The sequence below is a fragment of the Acanthochromis polyacanthus genome, chromosome 13 (genome assembly GCF_021347895.1).
Source record: "Acanthochromis polyacanthus isolate Apoly-LR-REF ecotype Palm Island chromosome 13, KAUST_Apoly_ChrSc, whole genome shotgun sequence".
NCBI classification, from domain to species: domain Eukaryota; kingdom Metazoa; phylum Chordata; class Actinopteri; family Pomacentridae; genus Acanthochromis; species Acanthochromis polyacanthus.
Window position 1 is genome coordinate 18,509,743 of NC_067125.1, and position 17,873 is coordinate 18,527,615.

A 17,873-nucleotide genomic window follows, 5' to 3' on the forward strand; every position below is an offset into this window, starting at 1 on the left:
CCATTTCTGATTAATTGAGTATCAAAGCATTCTGTTTCACTGAATCCATCTCAATCATCTTGCAGTCAGTGGCTGAAATGGCTCATAAAACCCTGTTGCTGACTTTGAGTGCAACTAATCTTGGGTGTTTTATATGTGCTTTACCAATACAGTATTGCTCATCTTTTTTCCAGTGTTGACTCAATGAGCGTATTTGCCAAGCAGTAAATTACGATTAACAGCACCACTTGAATGTTCTTCATTCTCAGTGCTGTCGAAGTTTTGTCTTTCCCTTGTTTCATGTGTCGTTGTTGTATAGTCCTCTGCATTATCGCTGCTTACTGAACTGTAACAGTTTGTTGTTCTAACTGTATGCAAAAATGATCATTTAGTCAGCAGATTAACACATACAACAAGCAGTCCAAAGGAACCTTATGTTCCTTGAAGAAGGTTCCTGGGACTAAAAGTAAAAAAAGTAGTGGTAATAAGAAACACAGATAATGTTGTTTTCTTGTAACATGTAGCAACATAAGGTTTGAAAAACACAAACAAAAACAAAGCTCTTGATCACATCTCAAAGGATGATTACATAAGTTGTTGTGCTATGTTAATTGACCACTACCAGCACATGAAGGCGAGGGGAGTTCTGCACTGATTGGAGTGAAATAAGGTCAGCTGGTGAAGTGTGGGAGGAAGAATGATAAGTGAGAAAAAGAAGAAAACACCGAATAGAGGGAAAGAAAAGCACCAAGGAGGGAGCAAATGCAGAAATGGAGGTGGAACAGAGTTGTTTTGTTGTCTTGTGGTCCGTTGGTCTTTTCCAGAGCCAAAACTCCTGCTATTATCGTCACATGAGTACACAAACACACAGACCGTGCCAAGTGTGCAAACAGAAACAGCAAGACCACAATAGCATACAGGAATGCAGACTGTGTGAAATTTCTCCTATCATGTAAATTCAGGCTTACAGTGGCCCCAAAAAGTACTGAATAGTTAAGGTACGAGCAAACTTGAGTTTCATAAAGTTAATTTCCAAAATGTAAGTTTGCTGTTTGTGTCCATCTCTAAATGTCTCTCACCGCACTGTGTGATGTAGCCTATGCAGCTGTGCACTATGACAGGTATGTCGGTCTCTGTGAGCTGCTGCTGGCTTAGCGTGTCTCCTCCGCTCCCTGCTGCCGCCTGGATGGCCCCACACCAGCCAGAAAAATCCAGCTTCCTCTCTCCCTCTATGTACAGAGTTCTAAATAAAAAGAAATGGGGCAGAGGGAGAGGGGAACCATTAAGGAGAGACAATAACAGTCAAGGAGCCAAGAACAGAATGTAAATGAGCAGGGCAGCATGTGAGGAAAAACGATTCTTCATGCTTTACATTTAGGATGAAATGTTACACAAGCAGAATTCAGTTTGAAAAACAAGCAGCTTAATTAATCTTTAAATGGTTTTAGACTGTAGGACAGATTGTGAAGTCAAACGTAGAAACATTTACTGTTCATCTTTAGTAATACAACAAGCAATCTGCAGCTACTCTTCTTACTCACCTGCCTCTCTCCACCAGAACCAGAACTTCATTGTCTTGTTGAATCGCTGTAAAAGACAAATTCAGAGTAATGACTATTCTGCTGTGAATACTTTCATAATTTCACTATGTATATGTACATGTATATAGCAAAAATGGCATTGGTGGTTATATCCATTTATTTGTGTGTACATGTCTCACTCACAGAGTTCATTGAGTTTCCGGAGGTGGATCTCCTCGCCCTTGCTACCCTCCACATAGGCATGAAGTGTGGAGCCCACCAGAGCAAACCATCCAACCTTGGAAGTCTGAAGGTTCAAGCCGTCTTTACACTTCAGCCGCCCAATCCGTTCGAAATTCAATCTCAGTAAAGGCTCTGCAGTGGCCGGGATAAAGTTCTACAAAGAAAAGGCATCATCGGTACTTTGTAATACATTATACATTGATCAGTGATGGTTGATGATGGTTTATCCATTTTATTGCGTGCAAAACTGAAACATATGAGAATGTTTGTGTGGCATACAGCAGTGTGGTCAGTCACTGTGCAGCAACCTGTTCAATGACTAGATATTCAGGAGCCACAAATGACCTGTCCATCTACCACATGGTCAGTCATGTTTCTTATGATGCTCAAATAAACAGAAACAGCCAATAGCAGCAATTGGTCTTCATTCAGCCAACTCTGGAAAGACACAGTCCAGCATTGGCCATACTATTTCAAAGGTGACCTTGGGCATAGTGCAGACACATGTAATTGTTTTTACAGCAAACTGCAGAATCTTGAGTGTACAAACGTTGCTGTATCTATTACAGTATGAAGCAAAAAGTATACTGACACTCAGCTGTTCAACACAAAAGGTCAAAGCAACAGTTGCTTCATTTAAAACCATCATGCAGCTGACAATTACATCAGTGGTAAAGAGTGCTGTGCTTAGAGAAAATAAGGCAGAGGAAACAAGTTAGCAGTAGCTAGTCCTGTTCTGACAGGATTCTTAATCGCAGCATAGCTGGGACTATGCTTTTACAAACCTTTTATGTATCAGAGCTCTCCAGTTTCACTAATAATGATGAACAATTACTAGCAACTAAACATCAAATCTTCCCTCTGCAATGAGCCGCCTGTTGAGAAAGTAGAAAAAAACTGTTGTATACATATTTAGTAACTACCTTGGCAATAGACTTGACCCATTGCTTGTGGCTGTCTGCGTCATCTGTGCCGAATAGATAAAGACGCTCTGACTCAGAGTAGAGTTCAAAGGTACAGTCATACCTGGGGTTGGAAAGAGAGGTTACAACGAAGTCAAAATAACAAAAAAAAGTGCATACAGTAGTGAAAGAAAGAGAAAGAAATGATAAATCTGTGTTCATGCAACAAGACTTGTGGTTTGTATAAGGTTGATGCTACAGGTACGGACCCGTACCCGTAGCATCTGTATTAGAGGTACGGACCCATTAAGGTCACTGAAGAGCTGGCGCCGGTTAACTACTATTTGCTGCACATTACAGGCAGTTTATATGAATGACTTTGACGGCGAACATTGTATAATTTAACCAAAAATACACCGTCTCCTCTCACACTTTAGACATTGCAGTTTTTACGCTTTTAGACGCCGTGTCTAAATTGTTTGAAGTCCAGTTCCTATTAATTAGTTTACCGCGTTCAGTGGTGGAAGCGGCTGATGAACTCCATTGCAAATGTTCCCATTTAATTTCGGACGCTAATTTACAAGATAAAGTTAAGGATGTCGAATATGAAACAAACACTCGTGAATGGTGAGAACCAGCTCTTTAATTCGGCATGAATTTAAAAAAAAACACAAACTCGATTTACTGTGATATTGTGAGATTTGTTTGTGGTTATGTAAATTAGCCATTCAACAGAGTCCGCTAACATTAAAGTGACTGACGTGCAGTGTCTGTGTTGACAGACGCAGAAAATACGTCAGGGTTTTGTTTAGGTTGTTAATATGTAATAGTCTGTCGCTACTTTTGAAGGTAAAAAAATACTTGTAGTTTGCTGGCTGTTAGTTCTGCCATTTGTTTTGTTTGCTGTTTGTGCTTTATTAGAACAGGGTCACGTGAATAAAAAGTTTTGCTATATTTAATAGTAGTGCTGATTTCAACCCCCAAATCGCTGTCCGTGAAAAAGTTAGATAATGATATTTATAAGACATTATGCATGATAGAAAAGAGAACAGCAGATGACTGACATGACTGGCTCGGCACGCAGATTCACCTCGAATCACGGAAGCGCCTTCATCACTCGGATTACCAAACCGGCTCATTAATTTATGTACGTCGGATTACCAGCCAATCACAAAGCGCGTTCATCAGCCGGCTCATTAATATTCATGTCTGTCTCATTAATATTTATAGTAAGGTAAAATGCCGTATCCGTAGGCCACAGGCTACAACTTGGTATTTAGTTTCAACTATGCTGCACTTTATAATAATAGATATGAAGAAAGTCAGTAAAATGTGTGTGAAACGGAGATGAGCGCGTGTATATACCCATGTTTCTCAGGTGAGTCGACAGCCAAGCAGACTATCTCTGAAGACTTTAGAGCTCCATTCGGGTTTGAGTTCCTGTCACTTTCATAGTAGCTGAAGGTGCCATCATTTAGCGTGCACCAGCGACGACTGAACTCTATACGAATCGACAAATAAATATTACTACACATAATATTCACAATAATGGCAATGCCATCTATAGGTATGGTACAGGAATTTTGTATGTTTAACATATTGTGCTGCTAATAGCTAGCACAGTACTATGTAACTTTACAACAACAAAAAAAATAGTGGCTCCATTATGACTGTTCTGTATCGCTGTGTGGAGTAGTGTACATATTTAGTTATTGTTAGTGTGGCAGTGTTCATGCATACCCTCCTTGGCCTTGCGCTCTGTGACAGCCCGAGCCATGGATGCAGTTTTGAACAGGAAGCCATTGTGAGACACACAAGGCGGAGGTTGGTAAGATACTGGATCCATAGCTTCACTCACTTCTGATCGTGGTAGCTCTACAGGGAAAAAAAAAATAAAGCAGTCCATAATTTTCTTGTACAAGAGCTACTAGTCATTGTTATTCTTCCAGTGATACGCGTTTTCACATTTTAAGCTTTGCAATGACAAGATAATTGTAAGATAAAACGAGATTGTGCAGCCTCAGTGTCCCTCGTCATAATCATTTCTACCTGACTTCTTTAAGTAAATTGCTCTAAAACAAATTTATTGACATTTTCTGAATAGCCAGCCAAGCTTTAGACAGTACCACATCACTAAGACAGCACTTACTAGGGTTAAAATGATCTTTGAGGACTGCAGACAAAAATTCCTGCTTCATTTTAAATTTCTGTATTTGTCTTTAGCATGTGACACAGTTGGCCAAAGCATAATAACTAAAAAAACTCCAGCTCTGGGTTGGTATATCTGGGAAAGTCTTGTAGAAGTTGACCTGTTACTTGTCTAACAGAGGATGTTTTTTGTCTCTAATGGAGACAGTAGGAGACGGTTTCTTGTGTTTGGTTGTGGGATTCAACACCATGAAAAACCTCTTTAACATGGTCACAATGTTTTACCATCAACATTAAAAACATTTTTATTACATTAGTTTTATAGCCGCTTTAAGCCTCCTGTTCAACCTCGACATAATGCTGTAGTCTTACCTCAACTTCAAGACATGTTAGCAAAGATTTTACCATCTCACGAACACAGAATTTTAATTTCAATTTTAAGCTCTACAGACTCTGAATTCATCATATAGGTTTTTATTTTCTCACAATCTGACTAATGTTGTGGTCTCACAACGGAAATAAATCAAAAATTAATTCACAAATTTCAAATTTACAAAAGCAGCTACACGTCTAACGCTGAGCAAAACAGAGGTGATATTACTCGTCTTTTAAAGTCCTTAAACTGACTACCAGTTGGTTTTAGAATTGATAATGCAAGGTTCTCCTCGTTACATTTAGAGCACTTCACAGCCTGGCTCTAGAATACGTCGCTGAATTGCTCTCCTTTAAAGAACCCACATGCATCCTTGGTCCTCAGAGAAGAACATTCTGGCTGTTGTGACAGAGCTTGTTCTGTCAGGGAACCACAATTATTGAGTGACCTGACTGAAAAAAATCTCAGACTTACAAGCCCACTATCATCTTTAGGGGTGCTTATGAAGGACTTAATTGCGTCTTTCTTTTTATATTTAATTATTGATTCATTTTCAACTGCTTTTAAATTATTCATTAGTGGGAATGCAAGTGCATTTATATTTGGTTCTTTTTCTCTCATGACTGCTTTGAAAAGCACTTAATAATAACAGTTTTATGTTTTGTACACTTATTTTTTATTATTGTGCTTGTCATGATCAATTTCTCAGAATCCTATGCAACTCTAATGTGAGCATCATTATAAACAAAAGGTGCATTGTGATCGTATGCATGCAGATACTGTACCTGTGTTGAGATTATGGCTAATCAACTCCGCCTGCAAGAGTTGTGAGTGTGCATTGGCCAGTGAGAGAGGGGAGGGACAACTTGCCATACCAGTTGAACAATTCACATTTGCACCACAGAAAATCAGGCTTAATGTCTCCAGCACATCACTGCACTGCACGTTTATGCATAGAGCCTGGACAGAAAAGGGGAGGAAGAAAAAAAAAACACAAGGAAATGCATGAATAAATGCACATGTACAGAAATGCCTCCAGGCTACCAGTATACTGAATGCCAGTACTGAACTGAAATCATTACAATATATTACTGCAGTAAACATGCCATTTGTGTACCATGGAAATATACATACAACTGCATTCTGGATACCGTAGGAGAGTCACATAATTACAACACATGCGTGTCTACTTAGCATATTAAGTTGTGCATAATCTAGAAAATATGAACATGAACAACAATGAAATGTATACCAACAAAGATACTATAAAGCCTGAGAATCTGATAAAAGAAGCAAATAAAGAGATGCAAACATTTTTTAAAAAGTACTATTTCATGGCATTTGTAGTACCTTTGTAATACTATGAAAGCCAGTAAGGAAGGAGGGATGAGGGTGTGAAAAATCAAAGTAAGGCACAAGAAGGAAAGAGTAGAAGAATGACTCAAGGAAACACGGTGAAGAGGGAAAAGGAGGGTGTGCAGGGCAGGCATCCACGTACGAGCGCAAAGGAGAAAATGTAAAACTGTTTAAGGATGATGCAAACAAATCATAAATTGACACATTTTACACTAAGCAGCTCAAATGATTACAACCCAAATAGAGAGAGCAGTGTGTGTGTCTCTGAGTAGACATAATTTAAAATCTGCAGCAGCTCCTCTCCTGATGAAGAACCACCAAAAGTACAATGAACTGTCTGACTGCTGCACTTAATCCAGGCACCTGTCAACACTGAATCACTCTTTCAAACTAATGAGGCATCTTCTGTGTTCTTTTCTTTTGAAAAACATAAACTGGACTGTCAGTAAAAGACCTCAAGTAATTATTTTGGGATTTATTGCATCTCCGGAGGGGATTATTATGATAAAACTACTAGCAAAGTGCTACCAAGTGTTTATGAGTTGCACAATCACTGACTGCTCTCAAAGTCCACGACATGGCAAACACAGTCTGGAAAAATAAATAAGTTTAGTCTACAAATCCCGATTTTAGTTTAGAATTGATGAAATGACCCCTATCCAGAAGCACAATTAAAGCTAACTGGGCTGAGAAGCTTTTACTGCTCTCTATGTATGGCTGCATAATTATTGCTAAATTGATTCATAATTGAGTAACTGCCATGTAACTGAGGATTATTTGGGGCTTGCTGATGCAACTATTGAGTAATCTAAATATTTCCATTCCATACTTTGAATGTCCAACATGAAGCCAAGCAACCAAAAACCAAAGTTAAGATGGAGTTATTCAGAGAGTCGGTGGGAAAATTCTGAATAGATTTTTAGAAAACTCAAAATAAAGAAACACCAATGTCAAAACTTAACATTGCACACAGTACTATTTTAGTTTCTAAAAGTAGATCATTTTATTCAACATTCAGAGACGGTTTGGTTTATAACTAGATGATGACAAAAACAACCCAAAAGATAAAACTAAAGTTATATCTTTAGACTGTTGTACCTTGAAATAAAACAGGAACATAGAAGGTGGGGGAAGTGGAAAAAGGAACACCCAAAGAACTCAGTTCAGACTTACACAAATGTACACACACACAAGCCTGCCTTCTGTTAAAACCAATAAGCTCTTTTGGGTCCGATTGTGAAATTCCACAGTGCTCTGTCACACATACAGACAGAGCCCCTCCTCAATTTAAGCACTATTGAGCCTCCACACACACATGCAGACAAACAAAACAATTAACAAAGATTAAAATTGCACAAGACACCACCACACACGCCCAAAAGACATAGTGACAAACTGCATTTTGCTCTCTCACACACCATCAAAAACATCTGAACAAAAAGATGCGGTCAGCCATCTGGAGAGAAGCACATCCACATGAACACTCTCATAATATGGATCACATGAGAGCCACGACAGAGCTGGTACATACTGCTTGGGAATCGATGCTTTTTCACACTGCCCTCTAGGTTTATACGTGCCTTCCCTGGTCTGCAGTGATTGACAGCAGCTTTTTTTGTTAATTTATGAAGTAAATATCAAGGATGGCATTTTATGTATAGTTACAGTTTCTGTCTAAAATGCCAGCGAACTAGACTGTACAAGAATGGAGACACAGGCCAAGAGCGAAAGAAAAAGACAGTAAATTAATACAACCAGTTGGAAGGTTGATACTGAAATAGACATTATTTGATTTCCTGCAATGCTCCTATTGTCAAATTCACAAGGAGCCACTATTAAGAATGTCTTGAATAATGATTCACAAAATAAATTCTAAAGTTTATAGCATGCCAACATTAAACTGACTAGTTTTAAAGACAGACTTGTGACATTATGCATGCATGACAAAGGAACATATCTGTGTTTTGTATTTGTTAGAGTTGCAAATGCTAGACATTTAGACATCATTGAAAGATAATGGAACGTGGAAAATGCACAATTTTCTCAAACGAAACATTGGAACAGAAGCAGGCTAAGTAAATGAGCACCATTAGTAACCAGAGTTGAATAGGGAAAACAAGTTCAGCAAATGTGGTGGTGAACAGTCGGACGGATGAAGGTAAGAGTTGAAAAGATTTAATTCAGTCTCGACACTGACAACTTGAAGGAAGAGTAGGAAAAATACAGTGAAAGTATGTTTACAGCACCATCTTGGAAAACTGGATGGGTAGAATACCATATGCTAAATAAGTGCTGGGCACTGAACTGGGTGTGATTGACATTTTCTGTCTTTGCCTTCATTTGCTTCAATGTGGTGCTCTGTTTTTTCTTTTACTTCACCAAGAAAAAATCTTACTGGAGGTCTCCTGCATTATGCCAATCTCTGTCTGTAGATTCTTGTTTGTATTTTTAAAATAATTCACTTTTCTGAACCAAAACTCTTTTCCCACCAACATATATTGTCTATTAGGTTTTTCATTGAGTTTGTGTCATAAACATTTATACAACCTGAAATTTGAGAAAACTACACACTGCAAATAAAAACATGGGTTTGCCCCGCTCTAGATGACTGAAAGTGAGAGATGGCTGCCGATTTTGTTAAAATCTATTTTTTCCACATCAACAAGCTGTACTGGCTGAATCTATGAGCCAGAAAAATTAATACTTCAGATCAGTCACTGCAGGCTATTTGTCATCCTGCTACAGGCCAAGCCATATCATGATACTGTAATTTGACAGAACAAAACCAGCCCTCTGCTCCATATGGACATACATGTGAAAGCTATGCTGTACTGTACATAGGTCAGTGTACACTAATGTACATAATTCCTTCTGACCAAGAGCAGTGAACCAATCGAAACAAAGCACAATGAGGAAATGGGTTGTGTGAATGTTTGAAAACCTCACCCTACAACATCTGCTGCCTATGAAGGAGGGAGTAATGTAATAACACTCGCACAGAGAAGAGAAGGGAAGGGAAGGGAATTCAAGAATCTTTCCCAATTTCCCAAGAGAGAGAAAGAGACAGAGAGAGACAGAGGGAGATTTTATCTGGGTGTGTCTAAAATCGCAGGCCTCCATCTGGCCTCTGCTGTTATATGGGCCAGAATTGGAGGAAAAGAAAGAGACGAGAGAAACACAAGAAACAAAAATATTGTGGAAAAAAAGATGAAAGCACTTCAGTCAGGCACAATAATCAGAGACTGATTGTACTTGGCTAGAAACCCAACCTACATGTATCAACAGGCGCACAAACACAAACAAATGTGGTCACTTCTGCTTTGTAGATTTTAGTATATATACTGAATTTCCAGCTAAAACTACACCCACACCTATGTATGCTCATGTATTAATTCCAGATGAGAAAGAGCTATTCACATATGTTCCATCATGACCTCACCAGGGACAGTTTACAGAGGGAGATGGAGAGCGAGGTGGAGGTGAAAACCCAGACAGATGAAGGAGGGGAGAAAAAAGAATGAATGAGAAATGGAGGAAAAACACAGAGTTACAGATGCAGAAAAAGGGGGAGGGGGGAAGCACTGGAAAATAAATAGGAAAGCAGATTCCATCTCAAGGAGATCTCCCTGTAGAAATGAAAAGGATTTATCACTTAAAATCCTACAGTGTGAATGAGGAGTTGGAAAAAACAAGAAATACAAGACAAAAGAACGAGTGACAGCAGGGAATTAGAGAAAAGACTAAGAGAGATGGAGCTTTCCTCTATGGAAGCCACTTTCCAAAACTATAAAAGTACAAAAACAAACTTATAAAACGATTTTACTACTGCCTTTTAGCTGTCAGTTTCCTATAATAAATACCAGTACCATACTGAATCCTATCAGCACATAGTCAACCTTTTAAAGCTCAAGAAGACTTGGATTAGATCTGTGTAAAGAGAAGCAATTTTAACTATCTTTAAAAAAAAACAGATGCAGCTCTTGTCAAATGCAAATACAACTCATGACAATATGAATCTTGCTTGTGGTCACTATACCTAACTGAAACTTGGCACTCATGCTGAGATGCTTTCAAACTACCAACGACTCTCTCTGGTAAATAACTCCGTGGCATACTGTACATTTCACACATCTTTTATGCTCGCTCACTTCTTTCCTCTCTCACAAACAAACAGATGAAAACACTTAACAACAAGGCATTACGAACATTTTGGCTTGTCAATCCAAACAGTACTGGAAAAAGCTTTAAAAAAAACAGCATAATACAATAACACACCATGGAGGGAGATCTATAGACATGGCTGTCATTTTATTCTTAACATGCCGGTGACAAAAATACATCATATGTCCCCTAAAAAAGAAAACCAAGTAGAGTTTGCCTGCAACGTGTGGGATTTTTTGCATGTTAAAAAATATTCTGAACAGTTTTTAGAAGCACAGGCACACTGTGTTTTGCTAGATCAATATAAAGCCTATTTCAAAAATGAAAAAACTGTGGAACCAATAGCTGTGAAGTTCAGAACTGTAGTGCAAAAGAAAAGACAGAACAAAGAGAGAGAGGGGCAACCAAGACAAAGTGAGAGATGTGGAGAGACAATGATGCCCACTAACAGAGGTGAGCTTGTTATCGAGTTGAATACACACAAAACACATGGACACATACACAAACAAGCACACACACACAGAGAAAAAGAGCTAGGCAAATCAAAACTACAAAAAAGGCACACAGACATGCCTACACAGGCACATTAATATGCATGTTAACATATCTCAGCCCACTACAGTGAAAAACATACAGACTCACAATAACTCCAATGTGCACTCACTAACATAGAGCAGGCTTTACAGTCTCAAGACAGAACTATGCCACATAATCACATTCAAGTATGCTAAATTGCACTGGGATCACACACGGTCACAGATCCAAAGTGCAGTGACACACACTGCTACACTCGCTCTAACCTACTCCCTTTAAAACACACAGCCACACTCACATTCTTTACAGAGCAAACCCATGAAAACACTCAACATATTTTCACTACCTTCTCCAGCAGCTCACTTACCTGGAAGTTTACAGTTCCTTTAATGCACTCTGAATGTCATTCGACAACGACAGGCCCACAAAGTCACACACGTAGAAACACCTTGCTTGTGAGGGTTTAGTCAGACAGAAGGTTAATAATACTAGCAACTTACAATTTAGAAAAAGAGCTAGCAGTGAAGAGATCAACTTTCTTCAGCAGTCCCAGCCAAACAATGAGGACAGGAGGAGGAGGAGGGGAGAGAGAGGCGGAGTTACAGCACATTCCAGTTAAATCAGTGAGTAATGATGTCACATTCAGAAAAAAGGAAAAACAAAGAAGAAAGGAAAGCCAAGCAGGGATAAAAAGCCAGGATTAAATCTAAAAACCAGAATATCGCGCAAAGCAGTCAAGTGCTCATCTGGTACTCCAACTCATGTTTTTGTGTCCCTTTCACACACATTCATTTACTGTAAGTGCCTTGTCACACAACTGCATATTTGCAACAAATGCATTCGGAGAGTTTACCATTTCTTAAGACACACCCAGTAAATATAGAAGCAATGCAAGGCTGAAGAACTTCAAGTATCTTGAACGGTAACCGTGAAAAACAGGTAGAGCAGCAACCAGAGAAAACAGGTTCTCTAGAGACAGCTGAAAGAGCAACAGGGAGATGAAGCAGAATCAGAAAAAAAGAGATACCCATCATGGAAGAGAGCAAGCAGCTGAACAATTTTTTATTTTTTTTTTAACTACAAAACTTCCTTTATCTCCCTCTGTACATCCAAAACACAGTGACTCACATACACACTCATGTACACAGACTGAAAAGCGTGCATGCTTGAGGGGGGGAACATAGCTCACAGTCAGGTGCTAAATGTGTCTTACTCACAGTCAGTGTGTCTGTGAGCTGTGCACATTGTTTGCGGTAAGTGGGTTAAGCAGCTAACGACTGACCCAGCAGAGTCTGAAACACTGACATTCACCAAACATGATGGAGCACTGAAAGGGCACAGTATAAAAGCCTCAACTCTGGACATTCCCAGGCTGTTCCCAAATGTCCTACTTCTGACTGAAACTGACCAAATGTATCATTCCTCGGAGGGGGCAGGGAACAATTTCTGTCACTGACAAGGGCAGATATTCAGGTTGTCAATTTTGAGAGTGCTTGTCGACAATTAATTGCTGTCTACAAGTAATAATGTCTCCACTGAGCTTTTAAGCTGTGAAAAAAGACAGGAACTCACAGGAGTCTTAAACCTGCATTAATATTATGCTGTCTGTGTTTATTTTACTGTGACTACAGTTCTTCAAATTATTGCAACTGGCAGACTGTGCTGTGAGACTTAATCAGGGATTCAGCCAGTTTTTGTAATCTAGGAACATTTTATTCACTTCAACTGTAATTAGTTTAAACAGAGTCCTTAAATGCCCTATCTTGAGCCATAGTGTCAAATGTAGCTTGCCTGAATCAACCAGCTGGGAGAGGAAGTAGAAAGTTAACCACAGAAAGAGTTAACTGTAGAGCGGCTACTTTACTGTCAGTCACTGAGGAGTTGTGAGACAATGCACTTGTTATTTCCGAATTTAAAGAAGAGCATGCCAAATGTTCCTAATGTGCTTAAAACATGGAACAGAATAAATCTTTTCCATTCACAAAATGTTATGCTTGTACACATGGATATAAACCAAAGAAGCCACTTATTTCTGCATTTAAAACAGGTCTCAAAGGAAAAGCCTATTTAGTTGTTCGTCCACCAGTCGGTCTGAGTAAATAGTCAATACAAGAATAATCCGTGAAATCTTAGTCATGATTGGAACAGAGAGCATATAACATAACTGTATGGCATGTATAAGCCTGTAAATATGTAAAGTCCAGTCACAACTAAGACTGTGACCCTCTATGACACATACACACAGCTCCTGAAAAAAAAATTAATGTTAAAACCTTAAAAGGGGTAAAAGAAGTAAAGAAATAAAGCAATACAACAGGTAAGCTACACTCAACTCTATTGGGTTTCAGAAAGCAAATAAATCCTGGAAGTGAGAGTAATTGGTTAAGAAGACAGTGTCTCCTAAGTCTACTTGGTATACAAAAGCCTTTCTTTGCCAAAATATTTTGACTAAATTTTCAGTGTAGTCTTGACCACTACATGGCTAAAATCACATGAAATACAGTCAGCAGACTTAAATCTAATTAAGACAGTAACCCAGACAAAAGCAAATGATCCAAACAGTGTGTTCATCTTACATTATTGAGCTCTCTCTGGTTTCCATACAGAGGGTGATATTTCCTGTATTTGCCTTGGCGGTATTTGTTGGTGATGAAGCGCCGCCTGTCGTCACTGCAGCTTGAGGATGTTAAGGCTTCACTTGGTGGAACATTAGCCGCCCAGAAACTGTTCACCCGCTCGTTGCCTAGCAACAGGAACACCTGTAGCACAGGTAGGGTTAAGATTAGCATTTCAACATTAAGTAAGGAGAAAGCCAGTCTGCAGAGGTTCTACATTTTATGATGATATCTACTGTACATTGCGCACTTTTAGGTTTATCAAACCACTCACATTTACTAGGAACAAGTTGTTGATGCTTTTCACCCTTACGTGCGTGAATCAATATAATGCAGCCCATTACAACACTACTACTAAGGTCTGCCTTGGAAATAACCACAGCACTGAATCCAAACCGTGGACGCAGAATCAACACTTGACACTTCACTTAACATAGATTAGCTGCAGGGTTATTTTATTAGCCTGTAATATCTTAAAAAAGAATAGTAAACAATTCAAGCGTAAATAATTAACTAGTACCATTGTCTAAATTGTCGTGTACCTAAGTCAGGATTCAAGCATCTAAATTTATTGGCCATAAATTCATGTTCCTGCACGACATCAAGTCGGGTTGCAACATCTTCTCATTTTTGCATAATATTGTATGCTTTCTATTCAATATCATATAATCTTTGGGTAAATTTTTGATGTGCATGCGTCCGTGCATGCGTGCGTGCACCTGGATAAGCTCCTCTGTCCAGACTTTCCTGTCCATCTTAAGACTCCGAACTTTTGAAATGCTAGGACCCAGACCTCGGTGCTCTCCTGAAACACACACACAGCCAAATAAACAATTTTTGAAGACAAATAATATCCTGACTATGCAACACTACTTCGGCATTATACAACAAGTTGGCAGTAACCATTGCCACCACACGATCTAAATCAGATTAGTTGATATTTGGTTTAGTTGTTTATGCTATCTTTGGTACACACAGAATAAACAGATATCCTCTGTAATTTTCATTTTTAAGACATTTGAGCCTGTAGACACTCAAAAACATGGTAAAATTATTCACATAGACAAAAAACAAACATCGATACGGAGGAAACTAACACATTTAAACAGAAATACACACAAATCGAAACACACTCATACAAACCTGCACATCGTTTGCAGACCACCACACACAAATTGATGGCTGCCCACTCAGGTTTGGAAGCCCCGCAGTCAGCACAGGAACTGTTGCTCGGCTCCGCCCAGATCTTCTCCGCCACCTCGCTATTGGACAACGCCTCACCTATGGCATTGCGCATGGCATCCACCCACTGGTCCTTGAGCTGCTCTGACTCTGCTATGAAACTGCGGAGATAGACAAACACATTGCCAGGCGTTAAAGCTGACATGGTGGTGTCACAGCCAACAAAGTCACAGAAACGACGGTGCTAGCTATTGTCTGCGTCCTTGTTCCCAGGAGTGCACATGACACTGACTCTTACTCTGCTCTTGTTTTGCTAAATATACTTGAATCAAAAGCTGGAAACTACACATACTCCCTGCACACACACAGACAAATTTGTGGCTTGACGCAGACTCTCATGTCTGACTACTTCCTCTTTTCATCTGTCTGGCAACATTCTGTTTCTATTGGCCCTTAAAGCAGTAACACACCTAAGCACACTTGTTAAAATGACTACAAAGTTTCAGAGTTTCCTGAATGTAAACTCACTCTTCACAGAAAAACATCATCTTTATTTCCTTCCTGAAGTATCTTCTGATGTACGGTGGCATTCAAAAGTCGAGTGAAAATGCATCTATTTTGCAGTAGTTTCAAAAAAAATACAACATAATATCAGCTCAACAATTACCCTGAAATGTTGAATCTCTGAAAATTATCAGAATGAGTATCTTGGTATTTATTTGAACTCTTTTTTCTTTAATAATAACAGTAATAACTTTATTTAGATAACACCTTTAAGAACAGTGTTCACAAAGTGCTTTGACAGTTAAAACATGCAACACAGAAAATCAAACAAGATATAGGAGACAAGTCAGAGCAGCACACCACTGCATGAACTCCCTGATAATTCAGGTTATGATGTTAAAATGTAAAAACCTTCCTAATAGCTTCTGGCCATGTCAGATATGCTTAGCTTCCTTAGTCTTCAAGTGTCTCAGAAAATCTGCGATGGGTTTCAGGTCAAATGACTGAGCAGGTAAGTTCACGGCAGTCAGAACTCTGTGGTCTTCTTTGGTCTGCAAGTAGTTCTTTTGTACAGCTATGACACATCTTTGGACTCATTATCCTGCCACAGTATCTCCATAGAGATGCAAAGCAGACAGTATAGTATGTCTCACTTTGTCAGTGTGAAGTCAAAATTGTACAGGTTTCCTACTCCAGAGCAGCAAAACATCCCCAGAACTGAACATTCCCAACACCATGTTTCATTGTGGATTTAACACACATCAGTACCATTCTCTCTCTCTCCTGTTCTTCGACTGACAAACACCCTGCTGTTACTACCATTGATGTGTGAAAATGTGAATAAAATCAAACAAATAGGATTTTTTCCCAGACATCCACTGTGAAATGCTGCTATGTCTCACCTCACCCCAAGGGATTGGCCTGGTTTCACCTCTTGAGAAGTGGTTTAGCGGCCACTACTTGTCCTCAGAGACCACTACCCGACAGCCTTCTTTGACAGGACTTTTGTACATTTCAGTTTTCAGTTCTTTACTGAGGAAATTCTGTATCTGTTCTTATTTGACACTAAGAAATCCTGTATTTGGATAAAACAATTATTTAACTTCCCTTAGTTCTATTGCCATGTATTCCACTATAACAGTGCTATTGATCAAACACTTTTCAGCTAGAAACATGAGGCAAAGCCATATTCAAAACAGCGCAGGAAAGACTGCATGCTAATTTATTTAAACAAGCCTCCGAATTAGATCAAAACAACCTGAGTGTCAACGTAATGTATGCTTCAAAAGAAAAGGTACAACTTGAGGAAATGTTTTGCATAAAGGAGCATTATCAGTTGGAGCCAGACTGATATATTGGTCAACTAATACCATTAGCTGATATTGGCCTGTAACTGGTATGTTAGTATTAGAGTTTAAGTTGTCTGATGCCAAAAAATAAAAATTGCTTCAAAAAAATGTAAAAATAGTGAATAATCTTGCATATTACATCATAACGTCTCATGTTTTCAAATATTTGTAAACCCTGTAACTTTCTGATTATTTCCAAGTCTGACTTTCGGACCCCACTGTAAACTCAGTGCACATAAAAACTACACATGCAGAGACACAGAGTAAAAACACACACACATCAAACACTCCACAGAAATACACAAGCCTTTTCACATTTCCCCATCCTGTCAAGCTGAGACCTTGCACTGCAGGCTGTGAACTGTCAGCCAAAAGACCACACACCATCCAACACATGCATTTGTGCACACACACAGCCCCCTCTCTTCGTCACACACAAACACACATACACACACAGTCAAACAAAACGGCTTTTCAAATTCTTAAAAGACATCCAGCTGAGGACTCTGAGCATAGACGGGCAAGTTCTCAGTAAAACAACATGATCTAATTTATCTTGTATCCTAGCACCATGACCAACTTGCCCATTGATTTATAATGAAGAATTGCTTTAGCAAATGAAGCAATTTTGAGAATATATGAACCAAATTGCTGATTTGCTGAAATGAGTGAAGTAATAGTGAGTTTATGCACGTGATGCTTGTGGGAGATACGCACACAACGCACATCGTACTGTGTGTGTACATACAGTACCTGAAGATGCGATAAGGTGTGGTGAGATCAAAGCTACGACGATCTGTGTCTTTCACATTTCCTACATTCATCTCAATGGAGGTAATACCCACTCCAATGCGATAGTCCTGGAAGAAAAAGAAAGAGAATGGTCAATCATTTTACAATGTTTTCCTGTTTCTTAACACACTATGGATCAGCAGTTGCATTTTAAACACTCAACATAACTCACTGTTTCAGTTAAAAAGGATAACATTGATCATGCTCAGATACCT

The 17,873-nt window shown here is 39.1% G+C and overlaps 1 protein-coding gene across 2 annotated transcripts in view; it reads right to left on the reverse strand.

The window, feature by feature from the left end:
- The window catches only part of LOC110955311 (arf-GAP with Rho-GAP domain, ANK repeat and PH domain-containing protein 1), a 68,579-nt gene that overhangs the window by 21,160 nt on the left and 29,546 nt on the right, over positions 1 to 17,873 (reverse strand). For both annotated transcript variants that reach the window (XM_051958316.1, XM_051958317.1), the window contains 11 exons: positions 17,620 to 17,726; positions 14,975 to 15,174; positions 14,551 to 14,636; positions 13,793 to 13,975; positions 5,951 to 6,125; positions 4,385 to 4,519; positions 4,010 to 4,145; positions 2,666 to 2,768; positions 1,704 to 1,896; positions 1,521 to 1,566; positions 1,059 to 1,222 (listed from right to left, as the gene is read on the reverse strand). In XM_051958316.1, the coding sequence (XP_051814276.1) occupies positions 1,059 to 1,222; positions 1,521 to 1,566; positions 1,704 to 1,896; positions 2,666 to 2,768; positions 4,010 to 4,145; positions 4,385 to 4,519; positions 5,951 to 6,125; positions 13,793 to 13,975; positions 14,551 to 14,636; positions 14,975 to 15,174; positions 17,620 to 17,726 (1,528 nt within the window). The remainder of the gene's footprint in view (positions 1 to 1,058; positions 1,223 to 1,520; positions 1,567 to 1,703; positions 1,897 to 2,665; positions 2,769 to 4,009; positions 4,146 to 4,384; positions 4,520 to 5,950; positions 6,126 to 13,792; positions 13,976 to 14,550; positions 14,637 to 14,974; positions 15,175 to 17,619; positions 17,727 to 17,873) is intronic.